The sequence below is a fragment of the Miniopterus schreibersii genome (genome assembly GCF_964146895.1).
Source record: "Miniopterus schreibersii genome assembly, chromosome: 1".
Lineage (NCBI taxonomy): Eukaryota > Metazoa > Chordata > Mammalia > Chiroptera > Miniopteridae > Miniopterus > Miniopterus schreibersii.
In genome coordinates, this window is record NC_138101.1 from 176,633,430 (window position 1) to 176,648,449 (window position 15,020).

Here is a 15,020-nt window from a genome sequence, read left to right on the forward strand (position 1 = left end):
AGCACTTGTACTAAGCAAGAATGCTGGCAGTAGCTTGTGCCAGATTACTGTATGAACTTGAAAGCAATAAAAATGTTTTTTTAAAATATTGTATGACACAGACTTTTCACTGCAGATTAGCCTCCCAACTGGTGGAGCTTGTTGGTACCTATTTGTCTCAATGTTCACTTTAAAACCAAAATTTCATGCCTCGATTTAACTCTCTTCCTGTTTCTATCTTTCTCTGTCCTTTAAAGAGCTCCTGCTCTGCAGCTTTCTAAATTCTATTTTCCATGGTAATGCTATATTTTATTTCTTTGGTATGTGTGACTAATCTCTTCAACTGAGTCCATTATTTTTCTGTGATGTATAATACTTATGCAAGCTTATTTTTCAAAGGAAAACTATTTGAATGTTCAAAATTTTGCCACCATCCCTCTTTTAAGATGAAGCATGTCTTAGTCACAGAGGTCACTTGAGATGTCTTCATACTCACCTTGCTTAATTCATGTAGCCTCGAGCATGAAAAACCTGAAAACTGAAACTTTGTAAGGGAATTCTAATAGCCAGAAACAAATGTCAATTTTTATTAATTCCAAAGAAGGAGTTAAGAGTTGTTGACGGCATTTCAGAGAGAGCTGCCATGAGGCTAGGGTTTTATTTAGTATTAAAACATGGCCAGTTAGTGTTATAAGGAAACCTACTTTCTTGCCCGAAGAAAGGGTGGCTGGCTATGATGACTGGCGCAAGTCAACATGCTGACGCCTAATAGCTGTTCTAGCATTTCCAGGTTGTTAACGTGAAGGTGGGGAAGGAAATAGCACCATTGCCAAATGTAATCTAGGAAACTCTTCAGACTCACTCCAAAACAGTACAAAATAGTTACATTAACACACTCATTTTCCAGGAAATCCGTCTGTATCATCTGGTAGGTGGGAGGAATCCTGGTCCTGTTCCCTCGGGTCCTTGTCACGTTAGCTTTTTGATAGCTTCAATCCACTCTGCTCGCTCAGCCTTGCTGCTGGCCTGGATGTAATAGTGTGTGTCATCCTTAGTAATCACTTTGAAGAGATTTCCCTGGACATTCCCTTTAACGCCTAGGCAGGAAAAAAGTCCGTGAATACTCATGTCTGCTTTCAGCTGGAAGCGGAAATGGATACGGTTAGGGAATCCCACCAGATGCGAGCTTTCTTTTCCTCCCTCCCATTCCCTCTCGCCTGTGCCTTCAGGCCTGCCAGTGGTATGTCTGGAATTTCTTGGAAGCCCTCCTGGCCTGGCGCCTATGCTAACCATAGAACTACAGATTCATTGACATCAGAGAATCTAGTATGTTTATATAAAGAGCAGGCACAGATTTGGGATTTGACTTTAAATTGTTTAACTTCTTTGAACCTTAATTTCCACATCCATAAAATGGGAATGATACTATCTTCCTACCCTAGCTGACTATTGTGAAATTAGTGTGACAATAGATATTAAAGCATGTTGCTAACCCTTAAACACTGTGTAAGCTAATATTCTTAGGTGGAAGTTTATGGACCAGTAAACAGAAATTGAGGGGAAATAAAGACAAGGATTATATATAGTTGCATTGTTAAAACTAAGAACACATGCCCTTTTCTCTAATTCTGAAACTGTCTTCAAAACTCACACCATTCATCGTCTCATTGAGAAAGCCCTACTCAGCCCCCACAGCTCAATCCTTGGTCAGCAGAGCATTACTGAGAGTGCAGGAGAGAGGCCCCTGAGATCATCAGGCCGGGGCCGAAGCTGCGCCTTACCAGCGGGAACACCATTATCCTCCAGAGCAGACACGAGTGAACCACGAAGAGAAAACCCCCCCACTGGCCGGTTCTCTTCCTGCAAAGGGAAGGAGACCTGATCAGGAAATGGTATGAACGGACAAGAGGGAAGAGCTGCACTCTCACCCATAAGTCATGCCAGCCAAAGGAGTCAGTAACAGAAGATGAGGCTGAACTTTGACATCACTCGGCCACGGTACAGGCACCAGTGAGTAAGTCTGGGCTCTTTGTTTCACACCACCTGCAGCAGTGCCACACCCCTCCCTGGCCCTCAGCTCTCTCGCTGGGGTCTGGCAGGGTCCCAGGGACTCCTTCATGCCCAGGATGGGGGTTCCTGACTGAAGCTCAGTGAGGGAGGAACTGCCCAGTCTTCAATCTTTCAAAAAATGAATGAAAATCATACATCTACCAAAGACAAGGTTGAACAGGCCAACTGAAGACCATTTTCCTTTTCTTTTGACTGGAATTAGGTCAACTCAGCTCACAGTAATACTATCTGAAACTCAGAATAGCAATTCTTTGATCAGGAAGAAAAAATTAGTAAATTATGGCTTAAATAGTAGTGTATAGTAAAAGAACATTTTCAAAACATTGGTGGGGACAAGAGGTTGAGGGGGCAGAATTCATGGGATAGAAAGGGGCAAAGACCCTAGGAAGCACCTGGTTGGGGTCCATCAGCCCGCCTCACCCTCTACCCACAGAGCAAGCTTTAGAGAGACTAAAAGATGCTTTTCCTCGCAAAATAATGAAGATGCACTGAGCAGGCAAGGACATGATGAAAGAAAAGAGCGATCATACTTTTATAAGAGCAGCTTGGATTGTGGAAGGAAAGGCAGAGTGTGGCAGAAGCTATGGTAAGGATGCTGAGAGGAAGGACGTGGAGCCAGCTGCCTGCTATGCTTGGGAGAGAAGTATCTGGAAGCCTCACACGGGTACCAGGTGAGCACGCGGTACTCACTTTGGAAGGGTCGTAGTAATGCAGGAAAGCCGGTTCCTTCCTCAGAACAAAGCGCCGCACCTTCCAGTTTTTCCTCTTGTGGCCCTGAGGTAACGAAAGGGTTAAGGCTCATTGGTGACAGCTAAGCCACTTCCTCCCACTTCCTTCTATCGAATGCCAAACCTCCAAGCCAGCTGGCTCCAATGGGACTGCTTTCTAAGGAGAGCCTGCCAGAGCCCCAAGGATGGCAGCGATGTGTCATGGACTCCCCTGCTCAGTGACACTCAGCAAAAACAGTCACCTTTAGTTGAATTGACAAAGCCAAAGAGGGTCAGCGCCGAAGGAAAGGGGGAGCATTACCCAGACACCACTCAGGGCACAAGGAGGACAGGGGGGCAGCAGGTGTCAACCGGACTGAGAAGTCACAGCAAACTTGAACACAAGGGCACCAACTTAAGTGTCAGCTTAGTCCCAAAACAAACCGACAGCTGCCTGCACACGTACGCACACACACACAGTAAAAACCACTTAACATTCTGCACCAGAAAAAGTAAGAAGTGATCAATTATGTTTAAGATAATCGATGAGAGTATGGCTCTCTGGTGTCACCCCCTAAATCACAAAGCTTCCTTAGCCGTCCCTTCTGGGACACCGGGTCCCTCCCACACCCTCCTTGTGGTCTCCCAGGGTCTCACTACCTGCCCTCGCTAGCCTCCCACTGGGCAGTTTCATGGATGTAAACAGTCTGAGAGCAGATGGGAATCCTGATGTGCAAGAAACAGGTGACAACAGGTGCTCTGAGTAACAGCAGGAGTGGCGCTGAGCAGCACACGTGCCCACGGTCCAGACACGCACGTTCACGTGGTGTGTGAGATGCGAACAAACGGGGGGGACGTGCAGAGGTCCACCGACACCTCCTACGCCCGAATGCGGTCATTCTGTTTGCGAGTAGCCTTCTTGTCAGACACGGGTAGAAGCGCCGCAGGTGTGACTGCACCATGGCTGTCTCCCGCTAAACGGGCTGCTGTCCCAAAGTCAGCAGTAGCGGCCATGGTCAGAGTTTCAACACTGAGATTACCCTGTAAAATTTCATCTTCAACCTACTGAGGTGGGTTGTTCAGAAGGTGTATGAAGGGAGCGTGCAGAGTCCCACCAAAGGCGGCAGAGACCCTAGAAAGCCTCAGAGAGCGGAAGGCAGCGAATGCAAAACACCAACCCAGGAGCAATGCCCCTGCGGGCAAACAGGAACGGGGCAGTGGCGCAGACCTTCTTGAATGTTGTGATCACTACTTGTGTGCACCTTTTCCCCGACCACCCCTGTCTAGGGCTCGTGGAGGGGGAACGTGCATCCCCTTGACTTGCTTGCTGTGGCTGCTGCCCGGCTTCTGCTTTAGCTGATCCAGCTGATAATTAGTGCCTCTAGCAGTCTCAGGGCTTCCCACCCTTTCGGGAAATTCCTGCCTCCCCTGAGTTCGAGAACTATCCATCTCCTCCCTGCTCGAAGGCAGCCATACCTGCTTGGCCAGATAGCCTTGCTTTATCACGGTGCCACTTAACTCCATAGTGCTCAGATTAATGTCTTCCTTGAGACTTAATTTCTTCTTGTAGCTCTCAGCCTCGTGGGAAGAAGAGAACAAGGATTCTGTCACAAAAAGTCCCAGTTACAGGCTGTGGGGACTACCATAGGAAGAAGGAAAATCCTCCGTAGAGAAGCCCACTCCACCTGGGGGTGAAGCTGTCCCCTAAACCCGAGGCCTCCACCCGTGATGACCCCCCTGGCCTCCACTCTGTGGTCTCTTCCTTCCCTCTGCCCCTCTTCCTTCCCTCTTCCCTCTATCCATAACTTACAAAAGTGTACAGGGCCGTGGAGTCATCCAGGAACTGCTCAGCCAGATCCCCGGAGCGAACAGCTTCCGTGCTCCGGGCGCCCACTGGCTTAAGGAAGTTCTCCTCCATGAGCATGGAGGCCAGGGTCACGGCCTCCAGACGGTTGGCGGCAAAGCTGTTGGAGATGAGCCAGTCCACCAGGGAGGAGCCTGCATCGGGGCAAGAGCAGTGCCGGTCAGGCGACAGGCTACAGGCCGGCCTCCCCGGGGGTGCCTGGCTGTGACCTCACTGATTTTGACCTCCTGGCAGCCTTGGGGCGCTACACAAGAGCAGACCAAAGGCCACACCTGCTACGTGGAGCTGTGGCCACACCCACGCGTGCATGTCAAGCCAGCCCGTTGGCCAGCGGGCAGCCCTGGCCTCCGCACAAGCTGCTGAACACCTGGGGCTGGCCTCGCAGGTCACCACGCCCCGGGTTTCCGCTTCCCTCCAAGAGGGAAGGCTCACCGATGAAGGTCTTTTTGTAGGTGCTTCCCTGCTCCACGTTGGGGCTTGGCCGGATTCCACTGCTACTATCATGCATCTTGTCCACGATGCGACTACATGGGAGGAAGGCAAAGGAGAGGGGCCTCTCATTGCACTGACAGGTATGAGAAAGGGTCCCAGGGTCTCTGCTAAGGGTATTAAGCAAGTGGCAGACAGTGCGATACACACCACAAAGAGAGCGGTCAGAATTTGAGACAGGATTTTAGATCATTTCTTTTTTTTCTTGCTCATCTAAATATTCTCCCATTTCTATCCTAGACAGGTATTGCTTTTGTAGTAAAACTAAAGAGCTGTGACTCCTGCTGCTCGGGGGTTAGGGGCATTTCCTGCAAATGGGCTGCTGTTGCAGTTTCCATGATGGGAACTCCTTTCATTCACCCCTGCTCTATGCTCTCACCTGCACCACTGACCTGCTTTCCTTCTGTTCTGTGAGACGATTCCTGCCACCAGTGGAAGCTCTTTTCTTATTTTCTAGTTACGTACTTGGGCTGGAAAGCCCTTGGAATGGGACTTGGTTTATCCCCACTCGCATCTCCTGAGAGTATGGTGCGGTGCGCAGCAGGCACTTGAGGACTATTTCTTGAGTGAATGAATGAATGAAGGAGGAGCACCTCAGGGCAAGGATGCAGCTGCTCCAAGAACACATCATTCTTGCCACCAGGCTGCAAACAAGCCCATGACTGGCGAGTGGAGGTTCCTGGGAGCTGTGACAAAGCCCTGAGCACCCTGACTGAAACCAGAGGGAGGCTCCTAAGATGCTGCGATGGGCTGAAGCGGCAGAGGCCCCAAGGGGTTACATAGGAGCAGGGTGGGTAGGCAGGGCCATTCCCAGGCAGAGAAACTAATACAAACGGGACAGTGTCAGCGAAAGGCCCTGAAGCACGACGGTGACAGCAGTCAGGCCTGTGTAGCAACAACAGAGCCCCCTCCCCACTGCACACAGACAGGAGAGGCTGCCGCAGAGCCGGGCAGAGCGAGGGACCGGGCCGGGCACTCACTGCAGGCTGATGTGAGGGGGCAGCTTGAAGGAGTTCCTCTGTACATGGAGTTGCTGGACCTTCCCAGGCTGCCCAGCGTGAATAGCCCCCGTGATCTCAAAGGCCCAGGCGTCCCTGTCCTCTCGAGAACAGGCCTCCAGGAAGTATTCTGTGGACGTTCGGGTCTTCAGCTTAATGAGGAGCTGCGGGAGGAGAGAGCCAGACAGACCAGCACTCAGAGGTGAGGTACCCTCTTTATGGACCGAGCAATCTTATTAGGAACTGAGCTTCGTTCCTCATTTTAGTCTTCCTAAGAGAGCTTCATTCTCTCACTCAAAACCTTCAGTGGCTCCCCAGTACCTCCATCGGGCCCCAGCCATTCTCCCACTGTTCCCTCAGTGAACATTTTCCTTTCTTTGGCCACAGTGGCCTTCCTCATGTCCAAATCTATCTCTCTGTCTCCCCTTCCTTCTACTCAAGACCTTCCATCTGCCTGGAGCATCTGCCTCTCCTCTTCCAGATCTTTGCCCAAGTTTCCATTCTTCGCAAAGCCGTACCTGACCCAGCCGTCTTCCTCCTCTTCAGATACAGTCCCCTCTATGGCTAATGATGTTTGAACCAACATTCGAAACTCTGAATATTTTTCAGTTAACCACTTGCTTTCATACTAACATTATTAACTGCTGAAGAAGTGATCTTACTATTTTCTTCCTCGGCTCCTCCAAGCCCAGCCAATTTCTTGGCACATACTGGGCCTTCAATAAATGATTGAGTCAGATACTTTTTTGATGGTAGGGTGGGAGCTGTCCCTGACTTTTGGAACATGCTCCCCTTGGGGATGAAGGCCATCATATTGCTTTAATTACTCACATTTGCGTAGTGCCTCCTAGCCTACAGGATCCCCATCACATTCGTGGGAGATAGTCAGGTGTCATTTTTTATCCCATTTTATAGATGAGGGGGTAAGACTCAGGTTCATTACTTGCCCAAGGTCACATGCCCAGTACGTGGTTCAGCCAGGATTTGAAGGAGGTTTTTCAATGATAACTCAGCTCTTCCCATTATCTACACCGCTTTCACCAGAGGCCAGCGGTGGGAGGGGCCGGGGCAGGGAGGAGCTGGGACGCCAGGGCCTTCACTTACGGGTCGGTTTTCATACTCCAGGCAGGGGCAGGTGATGGTGCAGCCATCCAGAAGGATCTGGCCCTTGGGAGGGGTCACCTTCTGACCCCCCTCGAGCTTGTAGTACAGCAGCGTGTTCTGCCGAAGGACAAACCATCGCACCTTCCAGTTGTGGACAACATGACCCTGAAGACAGACAGCAGAGCCCTGTGGTGAGGTGGCTGAGAGCACAGCACTGTCAGGGAGAGGTGTCCCATGGTACAGGTAGCCAGTCTGTGCCATAGGACTGACTCTCCAATAAGGGGGATGGCATTATCTTTTTTTAGCTTAATATATATATTTTTTATTTTGAAATAATTTCACTTCAGAGAAAAGATGATTAACTTTTTTACAGAACCATCTAAGAGTACATGTTTAACATGATGCTCCATCACTTCTGAATATTTTATTGTGTATCTCCCACACAAAATAAATGTTTCCAAAATAATCATAATACAGCCATCAACATCAGGAAATGTACATTTATGTTTTCACTTATTCCACAAACCCAGTACAAGTTTCGCCAATTGCCCCAATAATGTCTTTAATGGCCAAAGGATCTAGTACAGAATCATATGTTTTATTTTCATTCTCATGAAGAAAGCATTATCTTTGTTTGGATATCTTTGTCATCTCCTTTGAATATGTAACATTTGGCATTGGCCTTCTCATTCCCATTTGGCCTTTTTTCTGGTTATAAACCTTGAAAGACACTGCAAAGTATACAGAAGAGAAACTCCCATTACGAGGAGACAGCCATTGCTGTGTTGATGGCTGTATTTCCTTCCAGTCTTTTTTTCTTTTAATATTTACTTTCTAATGCTGTGGGTTTTGTTTTTTTTTTAAATCAGAACCATATTACATATACTTCTGTTTTCTAGTTTTTGCTTTGTTGAGCTTTGCTGAGCATTGTCTCACACCATTAATCTCTTTAACACATATTTTTAAGTGACCACTAGGTGGATGCATCACTTACTTGTCAATCTCCTATGTTTGTAGCTGAATTGTTTCATCTTTTTCACTATTATAAACAATTCTGCAATGAATATCCTTGCACATTAATTTTGATCCTCATTTCTGATTTTTTTCCTTAGGATATATTCCTAGAAAAACTATAACTAGTCAAAGGATGCAGGAAATTTGTAAAGTTGAAGCCACACACGGCCTACCAGCGCTAAGGACGCCAACAGTCTTACCTAGCCTGGTGCGGCAGGCCTGAAAGGCAGGGTAGTTTGGGGGGCTCTCAGGGAGACAATAAAGCCAATGGATAAGATAGTCAAAAGAAGGCAGAGAGCCTGTTTCTAGAACAGACCAAAGGATGGGGGACTGTCTGCTGAGGCCCAGAAAAGAATGGATTTAGAACACACTCATGAAAGCATGTGAACACACAGCAAGCAGGTGGCCACACAAAAGCAGAGAAGAGAGGCCTCAGAGGAAACCAATGCTGCTGATACCTTGATCATGGACTGCAGCCTCCAGAACTGTGAGAAAGTAAATCTCTCTTGTCTAAGCCATCCTGTCTGGGGTATTTTGTTATGGCAGACCTAGCAAATGAAATCACAGGAAAAAGAGAAAGGAGGCTGGGGTGTTATGGAGAAAAGTGTAACCAACAGCTGTTGAGCAGAACAAGCCAATAAGGAGATACTGCACTTTCCTGGACAACTCGCTACATTTCCCAGAATCCCTGGCACAAAGGGAGCAGGTAGGTGACCAAGTTGCTGCCAGTCACATGCATGGAGCAATGAGGCCTGTTTGGCAGCAACCAAACATGGGAAACAGGAATTTGTGACAAGGACATGGTGGGAGAACAGGGTCAGTTCTGACACCAGCCCCAGGGTTATCAGGCCCAAGTGGCCCAGTGCCAGCAGTGGTTTCCACTAGAAATGTCTGGTGGCGCTGTTGGGCATTTTTGTCTTGGCTGCAGCGTCCCTGGCTATAGCATCCCAGGCAGGTTCTCTGGCCCTCCCAAATATTCCTGAGTTCCTTACTATTTGTTACTCTCCGTGAAACCCCTACTGCTCAAACTTGCTAGTGGCATGTGCTATAAGCAGCTAAGAGTCCTGACTGCTGGCAAAGGAGAGAGGGCTGAGGAGAAGGGCTGAGGAGAAGGGATTCACTACGCAGACAGAAAACTCAAGCAGCTGGTGTTCTCCATAGAACTGTTCAAATTCCTTGACCCAGTAATTCCACTTACAGGGATCTGTGCTAAGTAAATAATCTAGAATATGGAAAAGGTTTTGTGTATTGAGACACTTAGAGGATCATGACTTATACCAGTAGAGAAGAAAAAAAAAAGGCAAAATATTCTGATGTGTAACAATACTGTGTGGCTGCAGTGGAGGGATTCCGGTCCTGACAGATGGCAGGAGAGTGGAGAAGTGAGAAACTGAGGCCTCCGGCACTACCCATGTGAATGAGCTTGGAAATGGGCCCTCCAGCCAGTCAAGCCTTCAGGCGACTGGGCAACATCTTGGCTACAACCTCATGAGAGTCTCTGAGCCAGAATCTTGCAGCTGAGCTGCTCCTGGCTACCTGACCTTAGAAACTGTGTGAGATAATAAATGTTTGTTGTCTTAAGATGTTAACTTTTGAGGTAATTGTTACGCATGGATAGATAACTAATGTAAAGTGTGATGCAAAACCAAGAAGGGGCTCAGATGGGAGACAGAGCTCATTCCGAGGCAGTGGAGGAGGGCGCGGTGGGGTGAGGCGGGCTCCCTGAGGAGCTGGTACTGGGGCTGAGCGGTGAAGGTTGTGTGGAGTTGGCTAGGTTAGGAAGGCACGGAAGGGAGAGCAGAAAACTGCTTCGACTTCTGGAAAACTCCAAATAGTTCTATATGGGTGGGGCTCAGAGGCTGGGAGGAAGGGATGCGGGAAGAGAGAGGGGCCCAGCGGCCTTAGGTCCTGTGTTGTAGAGTTTGATCTTGTAGCCAGAGGATGACAAGCGTAAGTTCTGTCAAAAAGATCGCCCAGACCACACTGTGACAGCGCAGGAGTGAAGCAGCGGCCCTGGAGCGGGCGGCTCAGCTGGAGGCTGCTGCAGTAACCCACAAAACGGGAAGACAGCAGCCTTATCCCCGCTCTCCAGATAAGCCACGCCGTGCTCAGAGGGCGTAAGGGACGGGTCTAAAGTCACCAGACAAAGCAGGTCAGAGGCCAAAAACACAGTGGTGTAAGCTGACCAAGGTCCTCCACCAGGGCAGTTCCCTCCATCCCCAGGCTCGTCTGTAAGTGGCTCGCTGGAGCCAGAAGCCAGCTGAACCATGAGTGGCTTAGAGTCCCTAAAGCTCCTTCAGGGGGGAGGAGGAGAGTCCATAAGCTGGGATGGCAACCCTAGGCTGGGCTTAAGAGGCACAGAATGTTACAGCTGGAGGGACCCTTTGAAAAAGCCTATACTACTCCCTAACTGTAATGATGAGGAAACTGAGGCTCAGAAAGGTCTTGCCCAAGACCCTACAACCCCAAAGAAGCAGGTATTGTACTTGCTATAGGCTGAATTATGTCCCCACAAGAGGGATTGAAGTCTGCTACCTGGTACCTCTGAAGGGGATCTCATCTGGCAATAGGGTCTTTGCAGATACAGTCTGGTTAAGACAAAGTCATACTGGATTAGGGTGACCTAGTGACCCTAATATGCTTGGTGTCCTTACACAGAGAGGAAAACCTGCACACTGAGAGACACACAGGGAGAAGATGGTCATGTGACAAGGGAGGCAGCGATTGGAGAGATGCATCTACAAGCCCAGGAACACCAAAGATTGTCTGTGTGAGATCACAGAAAACACATATATTGGTCTCTGCCCCTGGTTTGTGGCAAAGCTCCTGGAGCCCTTGTAATTTCCCAGGTGACATCAGTGTCTTTTGCTCTAATGAGGCAACTCTGGGTGGGCTCCTGGATGGCTCCTAGATAGGGGCTGATCACTGCAAAGACCAAGCCTTGATTAGAAGCTTAGAATTTTCAACCCTGCACCCCCATTACCTTGAAAAAGGGGAGGGGCTGAAAAAAGAGTTAATGATCAATTGTGCCGATGTGATGAAGCCTCCATAAAATCCCAAAGTACAGGGTTTGGAGAGCTCCTGGGTTGGTGACCACTGGGAGAGTGGTGTGCTCAGAGACGGCATAGACGTGCCACGCCCCTTCCCACATACACTGCCCTGTGCATATCTTCATCTGGCTGCCTACCTGTATCCTTTACATATCCTTTAACAAACTGGTAAACCTAAGGAAGTGTTTCCCTGAGTTCTGTGAGCCACTCTAGCAAATTAATCAAACCCAAGGAGGGGGCATTGGAACCTCCCAGCTATAGCTGTTTGGTCAGAAGCACAGGTGGTAACCCAGGCTTGTGACTAGCAGCTGAAGTGTGTGTGTGTGTTGGGGTAGGGCAGTCCTGTGGGACCTGTGGAATCTGACACTATTCCTGGGTAGACAGTGTCAGAATTGAGTTAAATTGTAGGACACCCAGCTGGTGTCACAGAGAATTGCTTGGTGGGGGAAAACCCACACACCCAGAAGTGTCAGAAGTGGAGTATTCTGCATAAAAGTAAACTCACAGGATAAACACACACACACAGTAGGGAGGAACTACATAGGAAGGAAAAAAATCTGGGTTTTTCCTTTACAGCCCACAAATACCAGAAGCAAAGGAGGCAAGGAGGAATTCTCCCCTACAGGATCCAGGAGGAACTGGCCCTGCCAACGCCTCGGTTTTCAGACTTCTAGCCTCCAGAACTCCTTCTAAATTTTTCTTTTCTATGCACATTTTCCATTACTTACACCTTTTATACTTTTCCTCTTTAAGTTATAATATTACAGACATTTTAAACATCTGCATAACTATAATTTACTTAATTATTTGTCTACTTGGGGGGATATGTAGGTAGTTTCCAATTTTTCACCCCATAAATAACACTTTGTTCATAAACCTTTTATGGTGTTTCCTTTGGATAGAGGCCCACTAATGAAATTTCTAGGCCGGGGCATGTTAACCTTGCCATGTCATTTTTTAAGAGTGCTGTTCAAGGGATGAACAGGGCAGCGATGCTTGAAGTGCTTCTGCCTCTCCTGAAAGGAAAAGTCCCACCCACGCTGATCCGGTTTCCCCGCCCGGCCCCCTCCTTTAAAGTCAGGCCTAGGGAACAGCCTGCGCTTTGCCTGGAGCTCTGCTTTTTTCTTGTCTGGGCAGGAGTAGGAACCAAATCCTTCATGCTCCTGCCTGCTCCTGCTTCACCCTCACCTGTGATGACTGTTCTGTGGGCTGGGCTTCCAGCTACGGCCCTGCCCCACCTCTGAACTGCAAACCCTCCTAAATCTATGGAATACCACAAGCCACCCGCAACTTCTCTGGTGGACACGGGAGCTACCAGGAAAGGGGAAGTGGGGGAGAGAAAAAGTTGAGATTGATCAGTAGACTACATCCCTCACACTGCAAGAATGGGGTGTCTTCTGCTTGCCTCAGTGTCAGGCTCCAAAGCCCTGTCTTTGGGTTTGGCTGGAATAAGCTTTATGTGTTTCAGCCAAGCCTCTATTGTGGGCTTTTGGGGTCAGACCTGATGACTGTCCTCACTTCTCTGTCCCCTGGACTCCGTAAGCTGGACATGCAGAACTGGCAGCCTGTCCAGAAGAGAACTCACATCCTTCCTTCCCTCTCATCATCTCCTGACTTTGCTTGGTGGTTGTGGTGGAAAATCATGTAAGTTAACCCCTGGGAACAGGGAGGCCCGCAAGGGCCCATCTGAGGGGGTCTGTCCTCCACAGGCCCCTAACCAGGACCCCACTATCCCGACAATCAACAATGCCCACCAAAACCCCCTGCCCAACTCAACACCTTCCTTCAAACTTCAGAAGCTGAGAGGAAAGTGGGAGCCCACAGAAGTTCCCCTGCAGGCTGTCTCTCTGAGGTGCATTTGCCTCCACAAGCCATAAGGGACCAGCCTATGACTTCAATCACAGTGGCATGACGCAGGTGTGGAATTTTGTACTTATATCCAGTTTGACCCTTGATCCGGCATCAGCCTCCTAGCACTGCTCTGCTTAGTTTTGAGCAAACAACACACCCACTCGCCTATATCAAACAAGGTATAACATAACTTGACTACATTACCTCCGGACCTGAAAGCAACTTGAGACTTCAGGGCTGATCTGGCTGCCAGAGGAGGCAATGGAAGGGAGAGCACAGCCATCCCTCTCTATCCAGCCCCCTCCCAAAGCCGTAAACTCAACAGAAGGGCCAAAGGGCTCACCCTCAGGTTTTATGCTCGGCTACTATGTCAGCAGAAACGCTGAGCTTGAACATCAATGTTAAAAGAATGTTAAAATACTGACTTCCTCTTGTACCTGCTCTCTGGTTCATTTTCTACCTTGATCCTGTGTGTCCCATTTTTGCCTGGACTCCTGCTTGCTGTGGGAAAGACCACATGGGGTGATGGGGAAGCCTTGACCATGGAGGTTCCAGTCTTATCTCTTATTAGCCCTGGGGTTCTGGGCCAGCGATTTCATCTTTCTGACCCTATTTGCTCATCTGTGGCAGAGTGATAGCAATCCCCACCCTGCGTGGACAGGAAAAGGCTTGTGGTAGACCTGAGTGGGTCCGATTCTGCGGCATCACAGGCTAGCACCCAGGTCTGAGCAAGTTACCTGCCCCTGGGAGTTTTGTTTTCCCCTTGGAGAAAGGGGGGCCGTGTGGCACTACCACCTGTAGGGCTGTAGGGAAGACGAAAGGAGGCAATATCCACACACACAGCGACCCGTAAGCAGCACACGCTTCCCCCTGGCTCCTGGCTTATTGCGAGTGTTTACGCGGGAATTACTCGGACGGCGCTGTGAACCACAGGGCACGGACTCCTCGTATTTTAATAAGTGCTTTTAACTACGATATCCACTTCCATAGCCACCTCCGCGCCCTATCCGCGCTATCTGGATTGTTCTTGCCTGCGCCCCGTCCCTTTTCCATAGCAAGCCGTCCACCGGCCGTCCCCGCGGACCGGAGCTGTGCCCGGCAGAGCCCCAGGCGCCCGATCCGGTCCTCCGTGGAGCTGGCGCCGGGGCCGCCGCTCGGGTGCGCGGGTGCCCGCCCGCCGCCAGCCTCCCTGGGCAAAGTCCGGAGAGGCCCCGGTGCGCTCACCCTCTTGACGAGGAAGCCCTCCTTGAGCACGCCGCCGTCCTCCATGCCGCCGCCGGGGAGCCCGCCGGGTGCGCTGTCCCGGCGCCGCGTGGGCGCGCTCGGCTCACGGGCGCTCGCTGCGCGCAGGAAGCGCCTCCGACGGGCTCCGGCGACGCCCCCTGGCCGGTGTCCAGAGCCACGGCGCCCGGCGCCCAGGGAGGAAGTCGGGCCAGGCTGGGATCCCTGGCATTCCCCCCAGTGCCCCGCCCCGCCTCCCCAAGGTGCCCAGGTGAGCAGTTCTCCGGGTACAGAGTCTGGCGACCGGTGTCGCCTCCTGGAGGCTTCCACGCCCCCCCTCCCCCCAGTGGGCCCGGCGCCGCATCCAGGTGCCCCAGGGCGCCCCCGCCTCTTACTTTTCCTGTCTCTGCACCTTCCTCCTGCCCCAGCCTTACCCAGGTGCCCGCCTGGCACTTAGCGTACTGCCCTTGAGTAATAGCTGAGGAATTAAACGGAACTGAAAAGGTTTCAAGGATTTTGAGCAGCAATTTCCAACTTTTTCATGGCACATGTAAACTATTAAAATTTTGCGGCACACCAAAAATATATATTTTTTGCTGATCTGACAAAAAAATAGGCATAATTTTGATTGATTTACCAAAAAAAAAAAAAGTAATTGCCTACCCTATTTGCT

At 49.9% G+C, this 15,020-nt stretch overlaps 1 protein-coding gene across 3 annotated transcripts; it reads right to left on the reverse strand.

Moving 5' to 3' along the window:
- Positions 1–540: 540 nt before the first annotated feature.
- Positions 541–14,488, reverse strand: PLEK2 (pleckstrin 2). Of its 3 annotated transcripts, XM_081117985.1 has the most exons (10): positions 14,351–14,483; positions 8,684–8,773; positions 7,212–7,376; positions 6,090–6,271; positions 5,053–5,144; positions 4,567–4,754; positions 4,233–4,334; positions 2,740–2,823; positions 1,761–1,839; positions 541–1,076 (listed from the first exon to the last, which is right to left on the reverse strand). In XM_081117985.1, the coding sequence occupies exons 1-10, from the start codon at positions 14,393–14,395 to the stop codon at positions 949–951; spliced, it is 1,155 nt and encodes a 384-aa protein (XP_080974111.1). In that variant the 5' UTR covers positions 14,396–14,483; the 3' UTR covers positions 541–948. The 3 variants fall into 3 exon arrangements, with proteins under 3 accessions (XP_080974111.1, XP_080974109.1, XP_080974110.1); XM_081117983.1 differs by lacking the exon at positions 8,684–8,773 and having other exon boundaries at positions 14,351–14,488; XM_081117984.1 differs by lacking the exon at positions 4,233–4,334 and having other exon boundaries at positions 545–1,076; positions 14,351–14,459.
- Positions 14,489–15,020: the final 532 nt, after the last annotated feature.